Genomic DNA, 26,759 nt, shown 5'->3' with positions numbered 1-26,759 from the left:
CCTTTTAATCAAAACCAACTTAATATGAAGATGGACTTTCCATTTAAGATGAATACAAACAAATAAAAAAAATCTGTCTTATCAATTACTCTTTTAAAGTTCCACAAACAAAATTGAACCAGAACAATAGCTACTTTCCTGCAGCTTTTCTATTCGTAAATTATTTCACTTTTTTCTTACTTTTTCCTAAGCGTGTCAAGGTCTAATTTATATGAGATATATATTGTTCTATAATCATCATTTTTTATAATTATTATCATTATCATTATTATGTATTTTTTTCAAATCATCATCACTATGATTATGATTATTGTTATTGATATTATTATTACCATTATTATTATGTATCATTAATCATTGTTGTTGTTGTTTGTTGTTGTTATCATTATTACTAACATTATTTGGAGAGGGGCCACAATAATTCAAACCGTATCTAACAAAATCAAGATATATCAAGAAAAAAAAAAGAAGAGAAATCAACATGATTTAAAAAATTCAATTCATTGTCTGGCTCAATTATAACAGCACAAAACAGATATTTATAATAATCTTTAAATGACTGCAAAAATGTTGGTTCAACTGAATCGAAATGAAAAACAGAAATGAAGTACTTTATGAAATACTGTCATGAAAATTGATTTTATTTTAATCTCAATTGATCTCCTTCTTAAACACAAGTTTTGGCAGCAATTAAGTTTGGTTCAAGGAGTATTGAATTAGAGGTTTACAAAATTGTACATTACAAAGGAAACATTATTGTGGAACAGTTTACAAAGTTAACAATATATCAATACATTGTGCAACTGATCAATCAGTACTTGACCAAAGGGATAGAAAACAATTTGCAGGCATGTAACAGTGCCAAGACAATAGTGAGAGACTATTCCAATGAGAAGCTACCAGTACATGATTATCCAACAAACATAATTCATGTGTATTTAAGAATTTGTCTAAATGTACTTAAATACATGTATGTAAACTATGATATCATGGGTTGTCATGTATTAAGAATATAATGTGAATGTCTTGAAAAATGGGATAAAAATCATTCAATTCAGCAAAATAAAAGTTTTAAGATAAATTTAGTACTATCAAATACAAGGGTCTGTGCGCTACTATTGATAAATTTAAACATTTCTTTACACATTCTAAAAATTAATAATGTCACTAAAAACAAGTTTTTTTGTCTGCAAAGTGTTTTTAGTAGTTTATCAATTTCTTTTCAATAATTTCTGAATAGCAACAATATTCAAGGGAAAAGCCTTTATTATGATTTATTTTGGCCAACTTTGTCACTTACTAAATTCAATCTATAGTTGAAGAACTACAAGTAAATTTGGCAATGGATACCTATTATTAGTAGTAAAACTGGCACTGCCCATTTTTGTTCAAATTTAGAGGAAATGAAAAGATGGTGTTATAACAGGTAGAGTTTTGTCTACTGTCTAGTATTATACGAGACTTAGGTCTTTTTTCATTGTTTCGGCATGTGAGATCTTGTTTTTTCATTTTGGTTTCAATGACAGAATCAAAACAAACATAATACACAATGTAAATGAACAGAAAACAGAACACAGGTATCACTATCATTCCTTATCAGTATAGCTTGCTGTTCTTAATCGCTTATTTTCCTCCTTCAGTTTCTCGACTTTTTCTTCTAGTTCATTAACACTTTGTAGTCTGGAACGTGTGGCGTCATCCAAATGTCCTTCACTCTCTTCACTTGACAGCTTGCCTTCTCCTCCTCCTCCACTGCCTGGCCGCAAAATCTGCTCTAACTCTGAAACTTTCTTTGACAGCTCCAAAACTTCATTCACCAATTGTTCCTTTGACATTTGCTGCAACCTTTCCGATTGGACTTCGTCATAAACAGCTGTGAAGTTTCGAACAAGATATTCTTCATTCTCATTCTCTAGCACCTCATCCGAGGATGAAAGATTCACATCATGGTTCTCGTCAAATGCTCCCATATTGCTAAGGTCTGGGGTAACAACTTTATGGTCCTCCATGAGAAACTGAGTGGTGTTGTACGGGGTAGGACGGTTGGCTCGCTTGAGAGATGCCCGCCGGGACTCCTCTTCGTCGCGCTGCTGGCGTTCTTCCCAACTGAGCTGGGTGTATGGCTTCCATTTACGGTTTTTCCTTCGCGGACGTCTTCTTTTCCTAGATTTATCATTCCCATTGCCATCCTGATCATTAGCATCTTGCATATTTCTAAGCACTTGCTGACCATGGTGCGTCCGTGACTGCGGAATATGCTGGACACTTTCGACCGCCATTGTCACTTTCCGCCTTGTTCTCGGGGCCCGGGCAAGGTTCGTACTCACTCGAGTTCTCCTTTCAGAATGCGGGACAACGGTTTCCTGTCCAATAGTTCGCGGGCTTGCGCTTCGATCCGAGCGCTCGTCGTCACCGTCCATACTTTCAAGTTCACCAAAAAATGTTGGCGGTCTTTTGTTCATAATACGTAGCTTTTCCAATATCAACCTGACACTGTATCGAATTTACAATAAGTCCGATGAATTGAAGCAAACCAAGACTGTAACTGACACACAGCAAACCACTTTAATAGCAATAAAGGTAGAAGACATGCTCGTTTCAGTTGCATTCTGTGGAAGTATACCCGAACAGTGCTAATTTCGCTGATCTTAATCTCGTAGCTTGCAATAGCGCTACATATGAATCCATTCGAATCGCATGCATCGTGCATGCGCTCGCCACCCTGCCCCGAGTCGGGGCTAGCTCAAAGGGCTAGCTAGCGGCATAGTTTTGCATGAAGAGCAATATTAGGTAACTTCATGTACGGCTCGGGAGCAGCGAATAGCCGAACCTTTGCAAATGTGACTACGCATCAGCTGGATATAAACAAAGTAGTTTCTGTCATTTCGATCGCAATATGCTGAATTTGAAAGCTGATTTGACATTCAAGACTAACATTGGTAAACAGTAACACATTCACACAAGAACACACACACATATACATTAAGATTAATGTCATGAGTATAATATATAACTAAACTTGTTTATCCCCTTGTGTCTTGTGATAACATTATTGAGAGATATGAGGCGAACGGATATAGCAATGTTGTTTACAGGTTGCCAAAAAGGGGGCGTGTACTTCTACATGCTGATTCTTGACTTTCTGTCTTTTTGTGCTGCTCAAGCTCAGTTTACTTGTCAGCTCAGTCGCGAGTATAAAGCTATCTTCTTCTATTATATCGAGTCACTACACAAGTCCAGTCCAGAGCTCCACTTGGTTGTGATCCCGGCCCCCCCCCCCCCCCACTCAGTGTTATTAAGGGTACGCATATGCGTGTTCCAACTGACCCCCCCCCCCCCCTTTTCAGCAAAAGTCCGGTGTTTAAAGTCAATACGGGTCGACCTTTTTCTTTTGTTACGAAAAGGACATTTTGGCAACACGCATGGGGTCCGTCCGTTCTCGGAGTGGGGGGGGGGGGGGGGGGGGGGCGGGGTTGTGATAGTTAATTACTAATAATATAACTTGAGTAGTGTGGTTGAAGGATTCACAGATGAAAGTTTCATCTGCCAGCTAGGGACCGCGACGTGAACGCCCGCAGGGGAGGGAAAGGGGAGCAAGGGGAGGGGGGGGGGGGGTGGGCAGGTGCGGATCCAGCCGACGGCAGGGGAGGGGGAGGGGGCCAAAGAGGGAGCCCAATTCGTGAGAAAATATTTAGCGGCGAAACAGCCAGCAGGTGAATAAGCGAAGGAGGGGGGGTGGGAGGGGGTAAGGAGCCCTAATTTTGTTTTGCCCCCGTAAATTTGAAAAAAAAATCGCGCCGGTCAATATTTCGGCCTACCTTTTCAGGTTGATGGACACGGGTGGGTAGCACTTGCAGGCGCGTAGGCAGGGGGGGGGGGTGTTAGGGTTGAACCCCCCCTTTAACTTTTGTTTATGTGTGTGTTTTGGGGGACCCCCCCCCCCCCTTTGTTGATTTTTTGTTTGTTTTTCTAATTAAAATAAATAACAAATTGTCCTATAATGGGTGACCTTAAAAAGCTGACCTTACCCCCCCCCCTCCAACGAAACGAAATATCGATCGGCCAATTTTTCACATTTTGGGACAAAAAAAATATGTCCTCTTTTTTCGAAAATGAGGAGGGGCCCGAGGGGGGTTCCATGTTATTGGAAATTTGGATATACAGGCTTTTACAAGTGCTAGAGAATGCAGATCAATAACGCGTACAGGAAATGCAAGGTCAGTGATAAGACCCGTGTAAATGTTGAAGGGGTCTGTATTGGAAGAACTGCCCGAACCCCTCCCCATCCCCCCTCATTGGCCTGCCTAAATCTTAGAAAGGACTTTGTTTTGACATGGATGCTATTTCGATACGTAATTCATCGCGAAGGATATTTTCTTACTAGACAGGCGGCACTTTTTGTGTCACAGGAGGAGTTATTCTCTTCGGATTGTGATAAAAGTGGTCAGTGGATGCCCGGATGGGGCTGATGCCCCGCACCCCAGCCCCGTTTCAAGCGCCGCTGCTCATAATTTTAGCGCGAAGGCTTTTTCGGGCATTGTCATCCTGGTTTTCGCCCCTGATCTCTACAGAAAAAAGAAAAATGTAACATAATCGAGATCAGTAAGCTGGCGCCCATCCTGCAGCATGCAGTGGCGGATCCAGGGGGGCCGAAACGACCGCGGCCTCCCTATTGGCGGCGAAAAAAAAAAAGGAATGAAAAAAAAAGAGGAAGAAAAGAAGAAGAAAAAAAGAGAAAAGAAAAGAAAGGAGAAGAGGAAAGAGAAGAGAAAAGAAACAAAGAAAGAGAGAGATAAAAGGAGAAAAGAAAAAGAAGAAAGCCCCCCCCCCCCCCCCCCCCCCCCCCCCCCCCCCCCCCCCCCCTCCCACTCCGGAGTCGAAGGGACTGCACTCGTGTTCCCAAAACCTCTGGTAAAGGTTACTTTTTACGCAACAAAGCCGGCCCGTAATACACAAAAATCCGGCCCGCACTGACTTTACACACCGGAGATAATGTGCTTTCAAAGAGAGGGAACATGCATAAAATTATACGCGTACTCTAAATAACACTGAGTGGGGGGGGGGGGGGGGGAGAAAAGCCGGGTGAGAAAGGGAGAAAGAAAAAGAAATGACACTTACTGACAGTAGCGACGAATAAGAAAAAAAATGTAATCGGGAGATTTGGGGTCATTCAAGAAGCCTTGGGAAACGTTATTGAATAGAGGGGCCCGACCGGCCGCATAATTCTTGAGCCGCGGATTCGTCCCCTGCGCTACAAAAGTCATCGCTCTTTGATGAAAATTTGAAAAGGGCACAATATTTTGGACGTCTTTTAAATGGAAGCTATACTCAAAGGTCAAATTTTAAATTAACGGTACCGTAGAGGGGCCGCTTCAGAACTCTTCATTTGGCTTCAGCTCGTGCCAACTCGCTTGTGCTTGTATTTGAACTCATGTTGGTATAGTAACCAGGGGCGTCGCTAGACCTTTTTCAGTGGGGGGGGGGGGGGGGGGGGGGGTGTAGAGGCCAACGATTACCGACAAAACTAGCCACCAATTACCGACAAAATTAGATGTCCCAATATCTTCAAATTACCGTTCTCGACTGTTAATCCTTATCTGAATTCAGTTTCTCTACCTCCCGCGCAATGCGCGGAAGCTTTGACGTTTCATTAAATTATGAGAAAAAGCAGACGATTCGGTGTACTGTTCTCGACCCTTAATCCTTAACTGAATTCAGTTCTCCCCCTCCCGCGCAAGCGCGGAAGTTTTGACGTTTCATTAAATTATTAGAGAAAGAAGACGATTCGTTGTACTGTTCTCGACTCTTCTAAATGAAGTTTTCCCCTCCCGCGCGAAGCGCGAAATTTTAGCGTTTCATCAAAATATAGAGAAAGGAAGACGATTCGTCGTACCGCTGTTGACTCTTATTCCTTGTTTGAATTTAGTTTCCCCGAAAATTTTAACCCTCTGATTTCTTTAGCTGATATTATAGGAAACTATAGGAAAATACAAGGATTGTAGTTGTAGTCACTCTCGAAGTCGTCACAGCGGATAAAAAGACACAGTTCGTAATAGGGGAAAAAACTTGTCGGCAGACCGACAATACAAGTCATCTCACCGACTTCAAACTTCTGCATTGAGTACACGAAGATCGAGCAAGAATATCGTTTTCCTTTCCTTTCCTTTCATTCTTTTTCTTTCTTTCCTCTCCTCCCTCTTTTATTTTTTACTCGCTCTTTCTCTCTTTTCTTTCCTTTCTTTTCCTTTCTTTCCTTTCTTATCCTTTCTTTCTTTTCTTTTCGTTTTCTTTTTTTCTTTTCTTTCCCTTTCCCTCTCTTTTTTCCACCCCCTTTTCTCTTTTTTCCCGACGGCATGCAGCGCAATTTTACCGACAATATCCTGACAGGTGGGGGGGGGGGGTGTTGCACCCCCACCCCCCCCCCCTTTGTAGACGCCCGCCCCTGATAGATAGTAACCATGGACAGGGGCGGCGATCCTGGGCCGGATTGGGGGAAACTCCCCCAGGAAATTTAGAAATATAGCTAGAAAGAAATACAGCGGAAAGAACGTACATAATGGGCTTGGGGATTTCTAGAATGCATAATTTCAGCATTGATTTATTGATTAATTCGTCGCTGTTTTCACGAAGTGACGGTAGTGAAAAAAAATTGCATTCACTTTGCGTTACGATTTTCCTCACTACCGTCACTTCGTGAAAACTTATTCATGGTTGGTTCAATAGATCTTTTTCTTTTTTTTCTCTTCATTTCTACTAACATTATTAGCTCTCACATGATTCTTTCATTTTCCCTTTAAAGCAGGCGCGTACCCAGGAGGGGGGGGGGGGGGGGAGGGGGGAGAGAGAGAGAGAGAGAGAGAGAGAGAGAAGTAAGAGGACGTATAGGAAGAAAAAGCAACAGACAAAGAAACTTTTTGAAAATTCAGACAAGTCGAGAACTGCAGAGCGAAAGTTTTGACGTTTCATTATTAGAGAAAGAAGAGAATTCGGTACCATTCTCGACTCTTGATCCTTGTCTGAATTCAGTCCCCCCCCCCCCCTCCCAAGCGCGTAGCCAGGATTTCATTTTAGGGGGGTGGTAATGAACACGCAAAATATCACTTACAGAGCGCGCGAAGCGCGCTCCCTAGGGGGAAGGGTGCAAGGAGGGGGGAGTTTCCCCCCTCCCGCGCGAAGCGCGGAAGCTTTGAAAGAAGACGATTCGTTGTACCTTTCTCGAATCATAATCCTTGTCTGAATTCAGTTCCTCCCCCCTCTCGCGCGAAGCTTTGACGTTTCATCAAAATATTAGAGAAAAGTGACGATTCGTTGTACCTAATTTCCAGTCTTAATCATTGTCTGAATTCTGTTCCCCCCCCCCTCTCGTGCGAAGTTTTGACGTTTCATTAAATTATAAGAGAAAGAAGACGATTCGTTGTAACTTTCCCGACCCTTAATCCTAAATTTGAACTCAGTCCCCCTCCCGCGCGAAGCGCGGAAGCTTTGAAAGAAGACGATTCGTTGTCCTTTTCTCGACTCATAATCCTTGTCTGAACTTAGTCCCTGCACGCGAAGCTTTGACGTTTTATTAAATTATTAGAGAAAGAAGACGATTCGTTGTACCTTTCTCGACTCTTAATCATTGTCTGAATTCTGTTCCCCCCCCTCTCGTGCGAAGTTTTGACGTTTCATTAAATTATAAGAGAAAGAAGACGATTCGTTGTAACTTTCCCGACCCTTAATCCTAAATTTGAACTCAGTTCCCCCTTCCCGCGCGAAGCGCGGAAGCTTTGATGATTCGTTGTACCGTTCTCGACTCCTTTTCCCTTTTTCTTCCTACATCCTCTTTTGTTTTCTCCTCTTTCTCTCTCTTTTTTTTTTGGCCGGCGTTTTTTTTTTTTTTGGGGGGGGGGGCGACCGCCCCCACCGCCCCCCTGGCTACGCGCCTGCCCCCTCCCCTTCCTCTTTCTCTATAATAAACGCCAAAGCTCCCGTGACTTGCGCGGGACGTGGGAAACTGAATTGAGACAAGGATTGAGAGTCGAGAATGGTACAACGAATCGTCTTCTTCTCTAATAATTAAAAGAAACGTCAAAGCTTCCGCGCTTCGCACGGGAGGGGAAAACTGAATTCAGACAAAGGATCAAGAGTCGAGAATGGTACAACGAATTCTCTCCTTTCTCTTATAATTTAATGAAACGTCAAAGCTTTCGCGCTTTGCGCAGGAGGGAAGGGGAGGGGGGGGGGGGGGGACTGAATTCAGACAAGGATCAAGAGTCGAGAATGGTACCGAATTCTCTTCTTTCTCTAATAATGAAACGTCAAAACTTGCGCGGTAGGGGGGAAACTGAATTTAGACAGGGATTAAGAGTCGAGAACGGTACAATGAATTGCTCTTCTTTCTCTAATTATTTAATGAAACTCCCTCTTCTTGCACCCCCCCCCCCCCCAGGGAGCGTGCTCACTGTGTATGCCCCCTAAAATATAATCCTAGCTACGCGCTTGCTTTAAAGAGAGAAGATTCGAATAATGCGGGATGGGAATATAGCCTTTCCCGAAAAATTAAAAATCACCAACATTATGCAATTTTTATTCCTTTTCTCGTATATTTTGGTGATAAATAACACTTTCACAAAATACATGCTCAAATTGTTGCTCGCCCATTCACCAACTTTTGGAACCAGAAAATTGCTTTTTCCGGGCAAAAGGCTTCAGCCCCCCCCCCCCCCGATGAAAAAGTCAAAAATTGTATAACTTAAAAACCGTGAGGGAATGTTGATAGGACAAGAGACGTGACGTGAGCCTTATACCCCTTTTCCAAAATATTATTGTGCCTGCTTGAAGGTCCCGGCCCCCCCACTCAGAGGTCGGAATGACCGCATGCGTGTTGCCAAAATGTCGGTAAAGGGGTACTTTTCGTGCGACAAAGTCCGGCCCGAGATTTGTAAAAAAAGGGGGTGTATTTGACTTTTCACCCGGAGATTTCTTTAAAAAGGGGGTGTTTTCTTTTTTTCTCTCATCTCTTTGGACTCCTGAGAAATTATTCCGAATTTAGGGGGGTACATTGAGCATTTTTTCTGATTTAGGGGGGTCTCCAAGGCAGGAAAAGCCCGCAAAAAGCCCGCGAAAGGGGGGTTCGGAAATGTTGGCAGTCCTCAGATAGGGGGTGCTTTCAAAAAGAGGGTACGAGCATATGCGTACCCTAAATAACACTGAGTGGGGGGGGGGGGGGGGGGGGGGCCGGGTTGAAGGTACCGGTGTGGTGTGTTAATAATGACCTTGTCATTATTATAAAATAACGGTATGTGTAATTTTTATATTTATGCCCCCCCCCCCCCCCGCGGCCCCCTATCGGAAAATCCTGGCATACATGACCCTTTCATCCCAATCTCCACATCAGGTATGCAACACGAATATGTAATACAAATTCAACGTGGAAAATCGCAAAAAAGCGGTTTGCAGTTTTCTTATAAAATAAAAAAAGATCACTGGTCGGTCAAACATGTTACATGGTAGAGGGTCAATCAAACTACAAGTACTGACGAGAGAGGGGCCCTTCAGGGGGGCATGCCGCCCCCCCCCCCAAAAAAAAAAGGGGGGAGGAAGGAAGAAATAGAAAGATATACAAATAACAAGAGGACAGAAAGATATTCAGACAACATTTTTGTTGACCGTTGGCACTTTCTTTATAATTTGTAGTAATTATACTGACAAGCCATTCTAGCTTGTGGGACCTAATTTTCTAATACAAATTAATACAAAGCCTGATGTTTTGTCTTTATGGGGCCTATCTTCTTATCAAGTTTAAAGAATGTATACATTATTAAGTCCATGCACTCTAAAAATGCAAAACCCTGGAAAAAGTGCATGTATCTTTTGATTGCAAGAAATGAATTGTTATTATTTAATCATGATCATACCCGAGGATGAGAGCTCTCTTCTTCTGATACCCCCGTCTACTCATGTCACCCTACTGTCATTTATTATGTGCACGTGGTTCCTACGCGCGCTTGGATCTCTACTACACAAACGGTACTGAACCGGTGCACCACTTTCTCTCTCTTGGTACAATCTTCTTACATGATTTTCTTAATTAAATTGATTGTGCAAATACGTCCTCAACTCAACTCATGTTTAGCACTGATGCTGTGATTTGACGATGAAATTTTTAAAGTGAAAGGGTATCATTTGTCTTTATTGACAGGCTGTTTGAATCGGAAACGGTCCTGGAAGCGGAATCAAGATTCAAGTCATCAAGAACTTACATTTTCATTTTGAGGGGTGAGTACGGCCTACGGGTATTGAATACCGGAGCGGTGCTGGCCGGGCGGAGGGTCGAGATCGCATCTTTTACCTAGCCGTGGTCTAGAAAAGATCTAGGCTCTAAACTAAACTACTCCGATCATATTTTGATAATTTGATATGATGATAATTCAAGCATGTTAGTGTTATATATATATTCATAGTATTGTAAGAAGCATTGACTTGTTCATCTTTTTCAATTTCATGGTTGTCGAGATGCGATAGCCGGGCGATAGATCTAACAGTTAGTCTGGACCTCTAGACTAGTCTAGACCCTAGAATTTTACTTGCAATTTCGATTGAAAATCACATGAACAAGAGATCTGCAAGTGCAACTGTAACCCGTTTTGCACTGATTCTAGTGAGAACTGATTATGTTATCAAATATTGTTTCAGGACTAAATTCTAGATCTAGACTAGACTAGATCTATTCAATTCTTATTAAGTCTAGATCTAACTCTAACTAAGACTTAGCCTATAATCTAGGCGGAGTGCCGAGCTTTTTTCTTTGCTGCTAGACCAACCCTAAGCAGAATGTCTGATACGGCGAGACTACGAACCGTGAGTCGCGTAGCGGCTCACCGCCTATAATCACTGGTCTAGCTAATCAATATTCATATAGTCTAGGGTCTATATTCAAAATGGCGGATCTATGAATCATTCAACAGCCCTACCAAATAAGGTACACCTATGTTACGTTCGACCATAGAGATATATACTACTAACGCTAGAGGGCGTACTCGCTCAAATTGCTGTGTTGACCTGGAGCGTTGGCCGCCATTACTAAGGAGGGCAGAAAAACGAACGACCCAACAAGATACTGTGCACAACATACGTGGAAAAAACTGGAGAAGCCAGGTTCGTGCGTTGCATTTGGATGTTCGAACCGAAGAAAGAAAGGGAACTGCATAATATTCGCAAGTAAGTTCTTCTTTAATGTTATGTTGATTAATAAAGAGATTTTAGAGCTAAAAATGTAGTTTATGCAGTGACTGTAGCTGTAGTCTGTACCCGGGTTGTCTCATGACAAGCCACCGCAGCTCCTGCAGCAGCGGAGCGCGCCAGTCCACGCCTGCCGGGCTGGGGCAGGCATGGGTTAAGGTTCTGGGGATGGTGATGGGAAAATTCTCCTGCGCTGGAGTCGCTCGCAACTCTAAGAGCCAGAGAGTCCAACTCGGAAATATAACTCCATGAGCTTGATTCTATTAAAGAAAAGTCTAGAATAAAATGAAATAATTACTTTTATCTTATCTAATTTCAAGATAAAAATCAAATGTCAACTTCTTTATATTTTAACTAGACTAGACTCTAGATCTAGATCTAGAATCTAGACTCTAGACTCTAGATCTAAACTCTAGTCTCTAATTTCTAAAGCCCGAAAGGCAAAGCCAGGTTAGACAGAAATAACCGTCTGATATGGGTCATTTCTTTAATAAAACTGACATTTGTTGACATTCCCCATAATATAATCAGAGGTCTAGTGGAGCCAGACGCAGTCTCAGTAGAACAACCAACGATATTGAGACTGAAGCTTTTGGTCTAAGCCAGGCTAGCCTGCCATATTTCACATCACAGGAGTTATCCAACTAGGCTAGGCTAGCCTAAAAATCCCACCGCACACTACACTTTTTCTATCAAATTTGCTTATGACTTGCTGACATCATTATTATTTTATTTATTTGGCTGGAAGCTGCTTTCAGTTTCAGTCTTAAAAATCACATGAAATAGCATGAATAGTAGAACAATTGTCATGTTATGAGAAAAAACTCATTATTGTTTCCATTTGCTTTTATTGTAATGCAGGAATACACTCAAGAGAGGAAAGGATGTTACACACCACATCTCATTCCTAGAGCTGTGCCTACTGTCTTTCCTGGACATCCTCCCTATAAACAAACCCATGGCTCAAGACTCCCAGCAAAACCATGTACAACATCCGAAAGTGTTCCCGTGCCTCCAAAGAAACCCTATGACATTACAAAAGAACATGACTATTCTTTTTCTGTCTGAGTTGATTAGAAACTGAATATAACCAGACAGCAAGTGCAGGATGCCAAGAAACAGCTTAAAGTGGTGAAACAAGGTAAACAGGAGAGATGGAAAAACCAGGACTCTCTTGCAGGAAGTCCATGAAAGCAAGCTCATTAGCCAGGATCAGCTTGACCTACTTCAACACAACTTTGGAGAGAACGCATTTTCAGGAAAAACAAAACAAAACATAGAACTGCATTCGTACAAACTACAAAGACAGATCGGTCTTTTATATTTTGCCTCTTGTTTGCATAGCTTATCCACTGGATGATTGACTGTGAAGCCGTTTAAAACTGGAGAGAGCTTTCAATAATCTTTTAAAAAAACAGAACAATCTGAGACTTTTGTTCTGTCATGTGTAATGAAATAAAAATTTTGGGACACCAGTTAAAAAAATACACGGGGGCTCAGGGCGAATTGGCCCCTGAAATGCCCAAAAGAGCCCCTGAAAATCAGAAAAGAGCCCCCGTAAATTTGCATAGACTTCAAACCAAAACAAATTTTAGAGTGTTATTTTTATTCAGGCGGGCTCGGACAGTAGCCCCCGAAAAATAAATATTAATTTTTTCCCTGTGGGACACATTGTGACAGTTGCACAACCTAACCATAATTTTCTGTTTGTTAACTTTACACAAAGGCAAACTAAAGTGGAACTTAGAAGAGTTGATTACATTAGGGGTTAAACAAAATGTACTTGAATTTTGGGTTGTTGTGAGGTACACTGTATTTGAATATTTACTCTATAAGCTTCATGATTGTACCTGCTGTATCTGATTCAGTTGCTATAATTTTTGCAAATTATTTGCACTCTACATGTGCTTTGATTCTGCAGGTACAGTATGGATAACCTGAGATAAACATGTAGACCTTTTTTATAACATTGTCTGGATTGCTCTCAACCAAGTGATTTACATCATTAAAGATGAAAAGCATGAAATTCACATCAAGTGAGCCCATTTTCAATAAACGAGAAGAATTCACAGATGTGTGGCAATTGAAAAGCCTGTGTAATGCACACCATATACACACCCATAGATCGTTTTGTACATAGATTTGAATTTTGTTCCAAAATGGAAAACTGCTTTTGAAGAGATTTGATAACAGAAAAATTATATGGAATAATGTCACTAGATGTAAACCCATAAGATTGTGCACTCTTTGGCTTGTTGTATCTACTGTGTACATTTGAGGGTAATCAGTTTCAAATTTATTATTATACCTGATGAATAATGATGTCAAATAAAAAGACCATGTTACTATGAGGTTTCACTGAATAGTGTAGTGCAGTATCCTGAGATGTAAGTCTCTTCAATTATAGTTCTTTATAGCAATACAGGTGACTTGGAATATATATGCTCAATTACTATTTCTGGTTTGCATTTATTACTCGATGAAATGTCTTTGTATTATTAGTAAATGTGACACGCCTGCGTGCGCTTGGAGCCAAGACTAGTTAATAAAGTGTTTGTTATCGCTGACATCTTGACACATAGACATTGGCCTCCTGACATTTATGTTTTGGGAGTTATTGTGGCGGTTTTGGATGTGTAATGCTTGTCTTAGGTGGCGAATCAATTTGTTGTGGTTGTGTACAGTGTTGCCTATGATCCGTGACAGTAAATTTGGGGCTAAAATCTGAGGTGTTGTTTTTGCAATGTCTGTCCTTTCAATTGTGATGTATTATTGCAGTATTATGTCCGATAAAATGTCAAAACTTAAATGCCTATGATGTAGAATATCAACACACGTGTGCCGTGTGGTAATAAAAGGTTCATTTATTCATTTTTTTCTTCAAATTGAATTATAAGTTTATTCTCTAAAACTGGTTGATGAAGAAAATAAGAAATACACTGTATCAAGGAGAATATTATTTATGGAGAAAAAAAGTGGTGTGAATAAATTATTATTACATCAATGATCAGCTGTTTTTAAATAATATTCATATATATTTATAGTGTAAAAAAATTGAATTATTCTTTCAGACAAAAATAGAGATTTTATAGAGAATGGGTGAAAGACATATTATGGTGTGAATTTGATATAAAATGAGTGAGAGAAGAAGAAAAAGAATGTTGGGATGGATGGATGAATGATTGGATGAGTAAATAACATAATTTTTAAAAAATAAATGTGTATGTACAGCGCCATGAGCGTCATTGGCTGGCGGATACCGGCGCTATATAAATATCCATATTATTATTATTATTATTATAATTCTTTCCTTCCCCCTCTTCCTATCTTCAGTATCGTCCTTTATCTGCATTTCCATTATCTACCTATCCTTCTATATTATATCTATCTATCCATCTATTTATGTGTCTAGCTATCTATATACCCATCTCTATCCCAAATCTATAAGTATCAATCTGTTTATAATAGCCATAAACATAAAATGAATATATTACCTTTAAAGCGTTTTAAATCAATAAACCCTGGCTCTCATAATAACTGAATTAGAAAGACATTGGCCCCCGGCATTGGCCCTGTAGCATAAAACTTTGTTTAATATCATGACATAAATATCAAATACAAGTCCCAAATGCTCGATTCTTATTGGTTGAAAGCCAAGTAATATTTAATGTCGTAATATCGCAGTTTTATATTGACAAAGAGGATGAAAATTGAAGATATACTGAAATATAAATAGCTTTTTGTGTCCCTTTTACCTCACCATAACATCCGTAATTAATCTTGACCTACACCAGATACCATGACTGAGGCATGAGTAGGGTTCATGCATTATGCAAAGTACCACAATTATAACGTTTCATACTCGAAAACCGATAAATCAACCCGAAAAATGAAGCTTCACATTGCATATCAGTAGCACAGTTTCGAAGGGAACATCCGGGTATTTCTCGATGTTGTGCCCTCCTTAGTAATGGCGGACCGCGCTCCATGCGCGCACAGAGCTTTGAACGGGCGCGTATGACGAGTCCGCACTCTAGCCTTATTAAGTATATATCTCTATGCGTTCGACCAATCATAGAATCCGTGGTCGCGTAGAAAATCACAGCACAAGGGGATTGCTTGGTATATTGCACTCTTTCCAAAACCAGTAGGTAATGCCACAAAAATATCCCTGCCGGCTTCAATAACGCTACGAATAGCGGATTCCTGCAGTTCTCTGAATTTTCCATTAGGAATGCCTAGTTTGTTGGCCGCATATGATAAACTTTCTCGCAGAAGATCGTCGTCGCATGAACTACCCGCCATCTTGGATGAAGAAAATGACGTAATGTCACGTGATTTATAATATGCATATGCATAGACTCTTCTCCATACGTGTTTCTGATTGGTTGAGTTCATTTCGTATTCATGAGGTTTTTTCGTACGAAAAACTGCCACGGATTCATGGTCGATAATAAAAAAACAACGACTAAAGCTAGACCAGTGATTATAGGCGGTGAGCCGCTTTGCGACTCACGGTTCGTAGTCTCGCCGTATCAGACGTTCTGCTTAGGGTTAGTCTAGCAGTAAAGAAAAAAGCTCGGCACTCCGCCTAGATTATAGGCTAACTAAGACTAAGTAAGAGCATGTTTGCAAGGCCCATGACCTTGATTGGCAGTAGGCCTACAGCTTTGTCATTGGGGATGAATTTATATCAAGCCTAGTTCTAGATCTACCTAAAACTTGTTAGAATAGATCTAGAAATTAAGAAAAATAATTGATGTAGAACTAAAGACAGTAGCAGTCTAGAATTATTGCTGGAGCATGTGTCTGAGCATGAGCACCGGCTGTGCTGTCTCGGAAATATGAGCTAGATCTAGACCTTGAGAATACTTGTTTGTGTGTCAGTCTTAAACATTCTGTGCTGCCCTTAATATTAATGAATTAAGTTAAAGCTGACATTCTACCACTACCAGTTCACTTTTTGAAAATACAGTTGGGTCAACGACAAACCTATTCACAAGCCAAGTGAAAATTATACTGTGAATAAAAGAAATATGTAGTCTTAAGAACTAAGATGTATAGACTTATGCAAGGGTCACTCTGTGGCCTGGACCCACCCTCCTCAGAGGTCGCCAAATATCGACGTCGACTCGACGCCTAAGCCTGACCCTGACCTATTTGTTGTTGTAGTGAAGTCCTAACGTTTGTTTTTCTTCATTGGGTGAAGCTTTACTATACAAATTGATGAAATGTGTGAAGCTTTGACGAGTAATTTGTTTTTTCTGGTGATGTGACATCGAATCCAATCGGTCGCCTTGTTTGTTCAGGTGATGTGACATCGAAGCCACTACCGGTCGCGTCGAAAATATGTCGAAATCATGTCGAAATCGTGCGTTTCAAAACAACTATTTAATTTTTATTCCGGTCACTCATGCACTCGCAGAGTGATCGTCCTGAGGTCACCGAACTTTTCTCCAGCGAAACTGATTTCGAGATTTCACGAGATCGTTTTCGAGTAGTCTACTAGTCTCCTACACATAACTAGTTGCGTGAGTATTCGCAGTATACGTGCCTGAAAGGCCAGCCTCAAGTCTGGAAACGAGACTAGTAGCCTACGAGCTGTCGGTATTGTACCCAGCATGCGCAGCGCAGATCGTGCCAAGTTTTGGCCCCAAGTTTTTGCGAGGTGAGTTGAAAAAAAATAGAAAGTTCAGAGTTTTCCGATCATTTTGAGACGGTACTACTCCGACCCTGTTTTACGATTGATTATTAACGAAATCTGTGCATAAAACTTAGCCTATATTTTCGCGAGATTGACTGGTTGACTTGGTACTTATTGAGCAGTATGGAATTACTATCATGACTATAGACCATTGCAGTCATGGTCTACTATTATAAGTAAACATTGGTGGAGCTTGATTTCAAAACGTGAAGCTTGAAATATGTAATGGCCAATATGGTGAAACAGTGGTGAAGCTTGAACTATGCAAATGGCCAGTATGGTGAAACAGTGGTGAAGCTTCAGACCGGCCGAAAACTTACAAAAGTGAAGCCTCACCTATGGAAAACTGACACAAGTGAAGCCTCACCTATGTAAAACTGACAAAAGTGAAGCATCACCTATGCAAATAATTCAAAGGGTGAAGCCTGGACTAACACATTTGCTGATAAGAGTGATGCTTTGCCTTTGTTTTTTGTAAAGCACATGAAGTGATGGTGAAACCCTGAGGTTACAAATAATTGGCTCAGGTGAAGAAAGGTGATGACCTGAGGAGGGGGGGTCCAGGCCACAGAGTGACGCCTGCATTAGTTTATATGACTTCAGAAAGTAAATTGTCATTTTAGAACCTATTGCCCAGATAAGTTGAATATCATGGCACATCATTTTATCCTTTCAAAGCAGCAACCTAAACAACTGATTCGTCTGCAGTGGTCGTCAAAGTGCAGGTCTGGTATTAAAGTGACTTAAGGCAGATCAGGACATCTACCACTCTCCACAGGACCACAGCTCACAAACTATGTATCCTGCAGGGGGCCCACCAAGGCATAACCAAGGGTAATTCAATCAATAGTATCTTTTAAATTGTCTTGGTTGTGATACAATTGCTACTATTTCCTCATCTTTAGCCCTTTTATTTAGTATAGATCATCAGTTAACCCCACTATAATGTATTGGAGTTCACTAATAGGCTGAAAGATAATAGCTCATCAATACTTGGAATTTTGCTAGATGTGTCAAAAGACTGTAGAAAATGTCTGAATTTTTTTTCTTGATGATATTTATGATAATATGAATAACAATATTACTTTTATAAAACACCTTGTCATTAGATAAAAAGTGCATAACAAGAAATACTTTCAAGCAAACAAAGAGATAGAATAGGATGAATGTTTTAGTTGGCAGTGAGTATTCAGAGACTAAAATGCATATTACCAGAAGCTGACATTCAGAAGGTTAGCTTTCTCATAAGTGCTATCACTTGAATGTCTCATTTTGAACGATGCAACATTTGGGTGGAAGATCTTTGACCAAAAAGTCAAGGATTGTAAGTGGTTTGTGATGCTAAATGGCAGACAACTTAAAAGTAGAAAAAAAATGCTCTGACCAGCCCACAAGTATGAATGTGTGTTTAAGGGTGTATTGCCATGATACATTGTTTACATTGTATAATTAAATATTTTTCTTTCTCTTTGGGATCCTGCAAATATTCCAGATATCATGTGCTTTATGCCAACCAAGTGAATCCAGGACAGTGTATGCCTGGGCCCTTGGTGAGCACAGCAGGAACCATGCACCCAGCTGTGCAACACAGTCTTTTGGGTCCCCCTCCATTGCTGCAGCCCAACTTTGCACCAGCTCCCCTGATGGTGCCAATGAGCCAATCCTCCTTTCTACCATCTCAGCCTCAACCACAGTATTTATCCAAGGCTGTATCTCCAAGCCGTGCCCCTCACCATACAGATAACCAGGGTCAAGTCGTGCAACAAGAAAATTTCCGGAGAGGGGGTTTTCGTGGCGGTTATGGATCTTCAGGTCAGTTTTCAACTCCTCGTCTTCCTCCACGCAGTACGGACGGGGGTGGATTTGCATCTCAAGGTTCCACCCCATCTGCACCTCCTCCTCTATTCCGTCCAGGCCCTCACACATCTTCATCCAAAGGAAGAACCACAGAGGACCAGAAACAGCTCAACCCGACTGAAAAGGAAGACCTTTATCGGTGAGTATAAAATGTATTTCTAGTCATCAGAACGGCACTTGGTGTTCCCCCTTTACAAATGGTTTGTATGCCTCTGCCCACCAAAGGTGTTACGTTTTTGGGTTGTCCTTTCATACGTCCGTCCCGCTTTCTCATTAGCGACTTTTCGATTTGCGTGGACGTGGACGTGGACGTGGACGTGTGACTTCCTTTTAAGGCACTGGCAGTGCCTTCAAAGGACGTCCACGTTGCAGTCCACGTTGCAGTCGTGCAAATCGAAAAGTCCCTATTATCGGAATATTACAAGAACTACCTAAGCTATGAACTTCAGACTTGATGATAGTATGTATCACCATAGGAAGACAATCGGATTAGATTTTCGAGTAACTAGGTCTAGGGATCACAGAGGTCAACTTATAAAATAAAAGTGACCTTGTTATTGCAATATCTCTAGAACCATATGAGATGAGAGATATGAGGCTCAAACATGGTGGTAATATGTATTATTCTATGGGGAGGGGTGGGGGGAGAAGAAGGGAAACAAGTCTTAAACTTCAGATTATCATTAATTGTACATCTAGCATTGACCTTATCATTTTGATGATTCCAGAACCAATATTTATAAGCTAGATGATCATCCCTTTCTGATCTATTCCACAACGTTTCTTTCACAATCAGCGCTCAAAATACACGGGGGCGGTGGGCGATTCGCCCCCGTGAGCTCCATAATCGCCCCATCGCTATGAGTATTACCGATACAAACAACGGAAGCTCGCAGTGCAGCTAGTGCGGCCGTCAGCAGTGGCTATACTGCGCCGGTAGTACCGGTGTAACGCCGCTGACGCCCAATATCTGCTGGAGCTGGAGACGATCGCGCAAGGACATGGAGAAGTTTTTCGTTGTGAAAAGTATGAATCCTCTGAAATCTGGTTATTCTAAAAGACCAGCAAATATTGTAACTCGACCAGTAAATCAATATTGAGAAGAAGATCAACAAAGATGTTGCAGGAGGGGGGGGGGGGGGGGGTATAGGCGGTTTTGGGGGTTTAACCCCCCCCCCCCCCCCCCCCCCCCCCCCCCCCCCCCCCCCCCTTGGGCTGCCAAGTGAAAATGTGATGTGCATAGAAAAATGCTGTGTCCAGACCTACACATTATTAGAAGATGCCAGGAAAACATCACTAACGGGGGTTCAAAATAGCACAAAAAAAAAAAATCGCCTCGCCGCTTTGCGGCTCGTGGACGATGCTCCGCATGTTAGTAGATGCTAGGAAAACATCACTTACGGGGGTTCAAAATAGCAACAACAAAAATTGCCTCGCCGCTATGCGGCTCGTGGACAATGCTTCACATCTTATTTGGGTTACCCACTCCCACCCTTAGCAAAAAGCTAGATCCGCCCCTGTCTTTTGGAAGGATATGGTAAAGATTTAAAGTAAAGAAAGAATGTATATAAGGTTGCTCCAAATAATGAGGAGGACATTATGTGCAGAATGGGAAGAAATGGAGAGAATGTCATCACAAGGATAAAAGTCAATAACAGCTATGTAACAAATAAATTTCTAAGAGGGAAATTGCCGACTTAAATAAATGATAATGATAAAATACTAAGGAACTTAGGAGTTTCATGGGTACCAATTCAATGGAAATTTGTATTAAAATAAGAGCCCCCATCAGCACTAAAACAGGCCCCGTGAGAAGGCTCACGGGGGCTCTTTTTTTTTGGAAGAGCTCCCGTGGACAAAAAATTAATTTGAGCCCTGTTCACAATGCAATCGCATGACTATAACTGGTCTTTATCTTTAACCCCCGCCGAGGGCATTCCCTGAACTTCCATTAAATCTTTCTCCTTTTTGGAATTTTTTTTGTCCCAGCCCTGATTTTAGGTTTAGTAGGTCAAGATCATAGTCGTCTGTTGACATTTGATTATAGGCTTTTTGTTTTCATTGTGATATGTCTCCATCCATTTCCTATACCGGTATACTGAAATTGGGGTGGACGAATATAGGAGACACAGTGGCATTTGTCTTGTTGAATTTTATTCTTGCTCTTGTACATCTTATGATACCATGGTGTGTGAACATTTAGACCCTCTGTCACTGAGTTGTTGTTGGTTTAGTTTTTATGGTGTGTATCATTCATTTATGAATATTCAGGTTATTTTGTGACCTTGCATCGGCATGATTTATCTGGATTCCATTTACAAAAGTAATAGAAATCAGCTTGTATTTTGTTTAAAAGAATATGTTAGATAAAATAATGTTGTTATACAGATGGCAGGTCATTAAAGCTGATACTCTAAGACAATCCCAAATACTGAGATAATTACATAAATAGAAAGCTTTTAACCCCCATAATAACACCAAATGGTGTCCACCCGACAAAACAAGTTTAGAATAATGAATTTATTCGAGTAAACTCTACCAAAATATCTAAGTCTGAAACCCGGAAGTGCACGTAGAGTCGGGCCTCTATCCGTGACGTCACGAACGGGAGTCATGGGCTCAGTGAGAGTGAATGGCAGTGATATCCCTACGTAAATGCTATCCTGTCAGAGCTTAGATTTGTTGTTGTTAAGGAGTATATTTGATGGATTTTCTGTTTTCATTTGAATGAAGAATAACGAAGCAACATTTTCCAGTCGCTGATTTCTTTTTATATCCTCATATTCACCTATTTGGTAGAGATTTAAGACGAGTTTACTGCTTAGGAATTAAAGTTAAATCGTGCACTTATGAATAGGCGGATGCATTATAAATTATTGTCATCAGATGTACATGAGCAGTTTTGTAAAACGAATAGGTCTAGAACTATGATAGTACTTATCATAGATGTGTGTGACTGCCTCAAAAAAGGATACAGTACCAGTTAAACATTTTATGTTGTAAAATATCAAACTTGAACGAGATCATGCAAGCGCGCTTCCTCTATAATATTTTGGCGAGTGATGCGGCTCTTGCATGAACGTTCGTGGAGCGAGCAGAATCGGGAGGTAAGACCAAGCCGCTGCTCTAGGCGCTGCTTGCTTGTGATGGAACGTACGTGCGCTAGTTATATGTTTATCGGCAATTGCAAGAGAATGAAAGTGACGTTGCCAGCTAAGAAAAACAACTAACAAAGACTTGCTCCTGACTATACCGGTGGCAGAATTGGTAGATGAAGGATGTTCAGGGCCAAGGAAGGCGAAAGACATGGGAAAAAGGAAGAAGAAACCATCGGGAGATCGCTGCAGTGTATGGTAATGAACTGTGCATGGGTAGACAGCTACTGTTCACTCCGTGCCTGGGCCGATTTCAACACCAAAACAAAAATTACATGGTGAAAATATCGACTAATAGCACATCGTTGGCATGTATATGTCATAATTTTTAAAAGGGGAATTGATATTAATACTATGAAGTACTAGGGGAAGGTAAAGAATTGTACATAGAATTATGATTTATTAGACTTTTCAGCCTTTGAAACAAAAATATGCAGAAAATCGTATCACTCTGCACATGTTTGCTATGGAACATCCGGGTACGTGAATATACTCTCTCCCGGACGTGAGGTCATAAATAGTAGACCAGCGTCGTGACTGATTTTCTATGCAAAGAGAGGCGGATATTTTAGACATTTCAATTGAGGATTTCGAGTAGACAGAATTTTTTTGTGATATACTAAGTAATTGAAAAACTTAAAAATAATATATACTTGCCGTAGGTAACAAATTAAGGGACATTTATTTGCTTAGAGTATCAACTTTAAGACACATGCATGCCACAAAACAATAGACCAGTTCACGATTAGCACATGTTTGTACAATATCACTCCGAATATCCACCGATCTTCAAAACATGAAGAGGTCCTATTTTGTACATTTCGAAATAATCACTCCTACAGCAATGGAGGTGCTACTTAAAGGTATTACAAAGTTTTGGGAATATTTCATCAGGATTGGATCATGAAATTTAAAATTTGCATTACTATTGTGAAATATAGTGTTAGAACACCCAACTCTAAAGAAATTGGGCTCTAAAAAGCTTTTGATTTGGAGTTATTAAAATTTAAAAAAATAAAAAAATTTACCGGTACTCCCGGTAAATTTGGTATAGCTCCCTCTCAGTTTGAAAATTTATATGTCATCTGAACAGCATAACACATACATAGCACTATTGTCAAAGTGTAATAATTAACATGTTTTGACACCCAATCATATTACCAGACTTAAACAATATATATAATCATAAAGATAATTATTTTAAAGTCGAGTTGCCTTAGTGTAAGATTTTTATACTGTCTCCTAAATTTGAAGAAAAATATATTTGTCTGTACACTGTAATCGCAATATATAATTTTATAATCGATCGGACCGTCACCATCTTTACTGTACTTACGTACGTTAATCTATGAATTTCCTGCGCGGACCGGAATATCCTGTGTTGTTCTCTTCAACTCATTTTTCCATTTCCCTCTCTTAATCGTTTCTGTGTTTTCAACTTTGAAATGCATTTGTTATTGCTCGACTTTGATAATATTGTTGTTCGCCAGCTCTGTGAACGAACGCACATATTGCCTGTATTTTGGTCAAGTCAATTGGCCGTGATGAACTGCAAAGATCTGGCATTGATCCCTGTGCATGTGTATTAGGCCTACGTATAGTACATGTTACGTGTGTACGTGTATTAGTCTATGTGTGTAGGGCCGGATTGGCCAGAAGAATTTCCGAGCACATTTTTTTTAGGGATAATCTCAAAATACTCCCCAAAGTCGTTGTACGGGGACAGTTTGGGTAATCATTTATATACAGAACGTAACATTATTTATTTTGCATTTCTTTATTAAAAATAAAGAAGATACGTTTAATCTTACAAACGAAGATAAATCAATAATAAGGTTGACGACGTTTTCCCGAACAGTCGATTATGTGTATACTGCACATTCTTATTTTGAGATCATCCCTTTGTGAGTTTACGGGTACGGTACGCTTGTTTATTTAGCCTAATGACCTCTGGTAGAGGTCAGTAATTGCTACACGTGTTTGGGCTAACCTCTCTCTTTCCGTATAATTGAATTATATTCTTCGCCTCCGTCTCATAACCATGCACCAACTGCATTGACCAGGTCCGTGTTATAACACTCTCACTTGATATTCTCTCTCACCCTCTCTTTCTCTCTCTCTCTGTCGCTTCTATATCCCTCTCATCTCCCCCCTCTCTTTTGTATCCCTCTCTATCCCTTCTCTCCTTTCTCTCTCTCTCTCTCTTCTCTCTCGCTATCTTTATTTCTCCCATTTTCTTTCCCTCACTCTTTATTTCTCAGTACCCCATACCATTCTACCCTTTCTCTATTTATTTCTCTTTTGATGTATATTGTATATAATCTGTCTCTCTCTCTCTCTCTCTCCCTCTCATCGCATCACCTCGTTTATCCCTTTCTACATATTTCTATATCCATATCACTTGTTAGTCTCTCCCTCTGTCGGTCTGTGACCGTCTGTCTGATGACTGTCTCTCTTTCTTTATCCACACACCTCTCTCTCTCTTTCTTTCGCTCCAACTTTGTCTCTCTCTCTCTCTAGAAGTTCTCATTCGAGTGATATAGGACCATATTTTTTTTTTAGGGTTATGTAGATGAGGATGATATAAATATGACAAATATAATAGTAATCACAATAACGAGAGAACTTCTCATTCACGTAATAGGACAGTAGTTTTTGGTTGGAGTTTATGACAAGAATAATAATAATCATAAGACGATAGAAGTTCTCATTCGCGTGATAGGACTTATGTCGGGGTTATGTAAATGAGGGTAATATAATTATGACAAAGATAATAATTATAACAAAAGCAAGAGAAGTTCTCATTCACGTGATAGGACAGTAGTTTTTGGTTGGAGTTTATGACAAGAATAATAATACGTCACAAAGACGATAGAAGTTGTCATTCGCGTGATAGGACCATATTTCTTTTGTCGGGGTTATGTAAATAAGGGTAATATAATTATGACAAAGATAATAATTATCACAAAAGCAAGAGAAGTTCTCATTCATGTGATAGGACAGTAGTTTTTGGTTGGAGTTTATGACAAGAATAATAATAACCACAAAAGACGATAGAAGTTCTCATTCGCGTAGTAGGACAATATTTCTTTTGTCGGGTTTTATGTAAATGAGGGTGATATAAATATATGACAACAATAATAATAATCACAAAAACGATAAAAGTCCTCATTCGCGTGATAGGACCATATTTCTTTTGTTATTATTTATTTTCTTATGTAAATGAGGGTGATATAAATACATGACAAAGATACTAATTATCACAAATGCGAGAGAAGTTCTCATTCATGTGAAAGGACAGTAGTTTTTGGTTGGATTTTATGACAAGAATAATAATAATCACAAAGACGATAAGAGCTCTCATTCGTGTGATAGGACCATATTTCTTTTGTCGGGGTTATTCAAAATAATGAGAAGATATAAATATATGACAAAGATAATAATTGTCACAAATGCGAGAGAAGTTCTCATTCACGTGATAGGACAGTAGTTTTTGGTTGGAGTTTATGACAAAGATACTAATTATCACAAATGCGAGAGAAGTTCTCATTCATGATTGTGATAGGAGAGTAGTTTTTGGTTGGAGTTCATGACAAGAATAATAATAATCACATAGACGATAGAAGTTGTCATTCGCGTGATAGGACCATATTTCTTTTGTCGGGATTATGAAAATGAGGGTGATATAAATATATGACAATAATAATAATAATCACAAAAACGATAAAAGTCCTCATTCACGTGATAGGACCATATTTCTTTTGTTATTATTTATTTTCTTATGTAAATGAGGGTGATATAAATATATGACAAAGATAATAATAATCACAAATGCGAGAGAAGTTCTCATTCATGTGATAGGACAGTATTTTTTGGTTGGAGTTTATGACAAGGATAATAATAATCACAAAAACGATAGAAGTTGTCATTTGCGTGATAGGACCATGTTTCTTTTGTCGGGGTTATTAATAATAATATAATATTTAATTTTTATATAGCGCTTAATACAAATGTCTCTAAGCGCTTTACAAATATATACTATTACCCCGGTCATTGGATTCAGTGCTTGCCCGCACACACTGTGTGCACAATCTCCACTCCCTGAGGGAGATATAAATATATGACAAAGTTAATAATTATCAAAAAAACGAGAGAAGCTCTCATTCACGTGATAGGACAGTAGTTTTGGGGTGGGTTATGACAACAATAATAATAATCACAAAGACGATATAAGTTCTCATTCGCGTGATAGGACCATATTTCTTTTGTCGGGGTTATGTAAATGAGGGTTATGACAAAGATAATAATTATTACAAAAGCGAGAGAAGTTCTCATTCACGTGGTAGGACAGTATTTTTTGGTTTGAGTTTATGACAAGGATAATAATAATCACAAAAACGATAGAAGTTCTCATTCGCGTGATAGGACCATATTTCTTTTGTCGGGGTTATTCAAATGAGGGTGATATAAATATATGACAAAGATAATAATTATCACAAAATCGAGAGAAATTCTCATTCACGTGATAGGACAGTAGTTTTTGGTTGGGTTATGACAACAATAATAATAATCACAAAGACTATAGAAGTTCTCATTCGCGTGATAGGACCATATTTTTTATCGGGGTTATTCAAATGGGGGTAATATAAATATATGACAAAGATAATAATTATCACAAAAGCAAGAGAAGTTCTCATTCACTTGATAGGATAGTAGTGTTTGGTTGGAGTTTATGACAACAATAATAATAATCATGAAGACAACTTCTATAGAAGTTCTCATTCGCGTAATAGGACCATATTTTTTGGTTGTGGTTCATT

The 26,759-nt window shown here is 39.9% G+C and overlaps 2 protein-coding genes across 5 annotated transcripts in view; one reads left to right on the top strand and one right to left on the bottom strand.

Moving 5' to 3' along the window:
- Nucleotides 1–615: 615 nt before the first annotated feature.
- Nucleotides 616–2,742, bottom strand: LOC587630 (protein HEXIM). The gene has a single exon (XM_003729470.3). It carries the CDS (start codon nucleotides 2,460–2,462, stop codon nucleotides 1,587–1,589), a length of 876 nt encoding a protein of 291 aa, XP_003729518.2. The 5' UTR covers nucleotides 2,463–2,742; the 3' UTR covers nucleotides 616–1,586.
- Nucleotides 2,743–10,009: 7,267 nt separating this feature from the next.
- LOC576996 overlaps nucleotides 10,010–26,759 on the top strand; it is a 38,071-nt gene continuing 21,321 nt past the window's right edge. For 2 of the 4 annotated variants that reach the window (XM_031000445.1, XM_031000442.1), the window contains exons 1-3: nucleotides 10,010–10,260; nucleotides 17,609–17,761; nucleotides 18,420–18,923. In XM_031000445.1, the coding sequence (XP_030856305.1) occupies nucleotides 17,724–17,761; nucleotides 18,420–18,923 (542 nt within the window). In that variant the 5' untranslated portion in view covers nucleotides 10,010–10,260; nucleotides 17,609–17,723. Of the gene's footprint in view, nucleotides 10,261–17,605; nucleotides 17,762–18,419; nucleotides 18,924–26,759 lie in introns of all 4 variants that reach the window. The other 2 variants (XM_031000444.1, XM_031000443.1) reach the window with 2 other exon arrangements.

The sequence above is a fragment of the Strongylocentrotus purpuratus genome, unplaced genomic scaffold, assembly GCF_000002235.5.
Source record: "Strongylocentrotus purpuratus isolate Spur 01 unplaced genomic scaffold, Spur_5.0 spur5_scaffold_6, whole genome shotgun sequence".
Taxonomy (NCBI): Eukaryota; Metazoa; Echinodermata; class Echinoidea; order Camarodonta; family Strongylocentrotidae; genus Strongylocentrotus; species Strongylocentrotus purpuratus.
The sequence above is the reverse complement of the archived record's forward strand: the minus strand, read 5'-3'. Positions and strand labels throughout refer to the sequence as shown.

Bases quoted from the DNA above. Each gene is read 5' to 3' on its own strand.
- LOC587630 (XM_003729470.3), bottom strand. From the start codon at position 2,462: ATGAACAAAAGACCGCCAACATTTTTTGGTGAACTTGAAAGTATGGAC.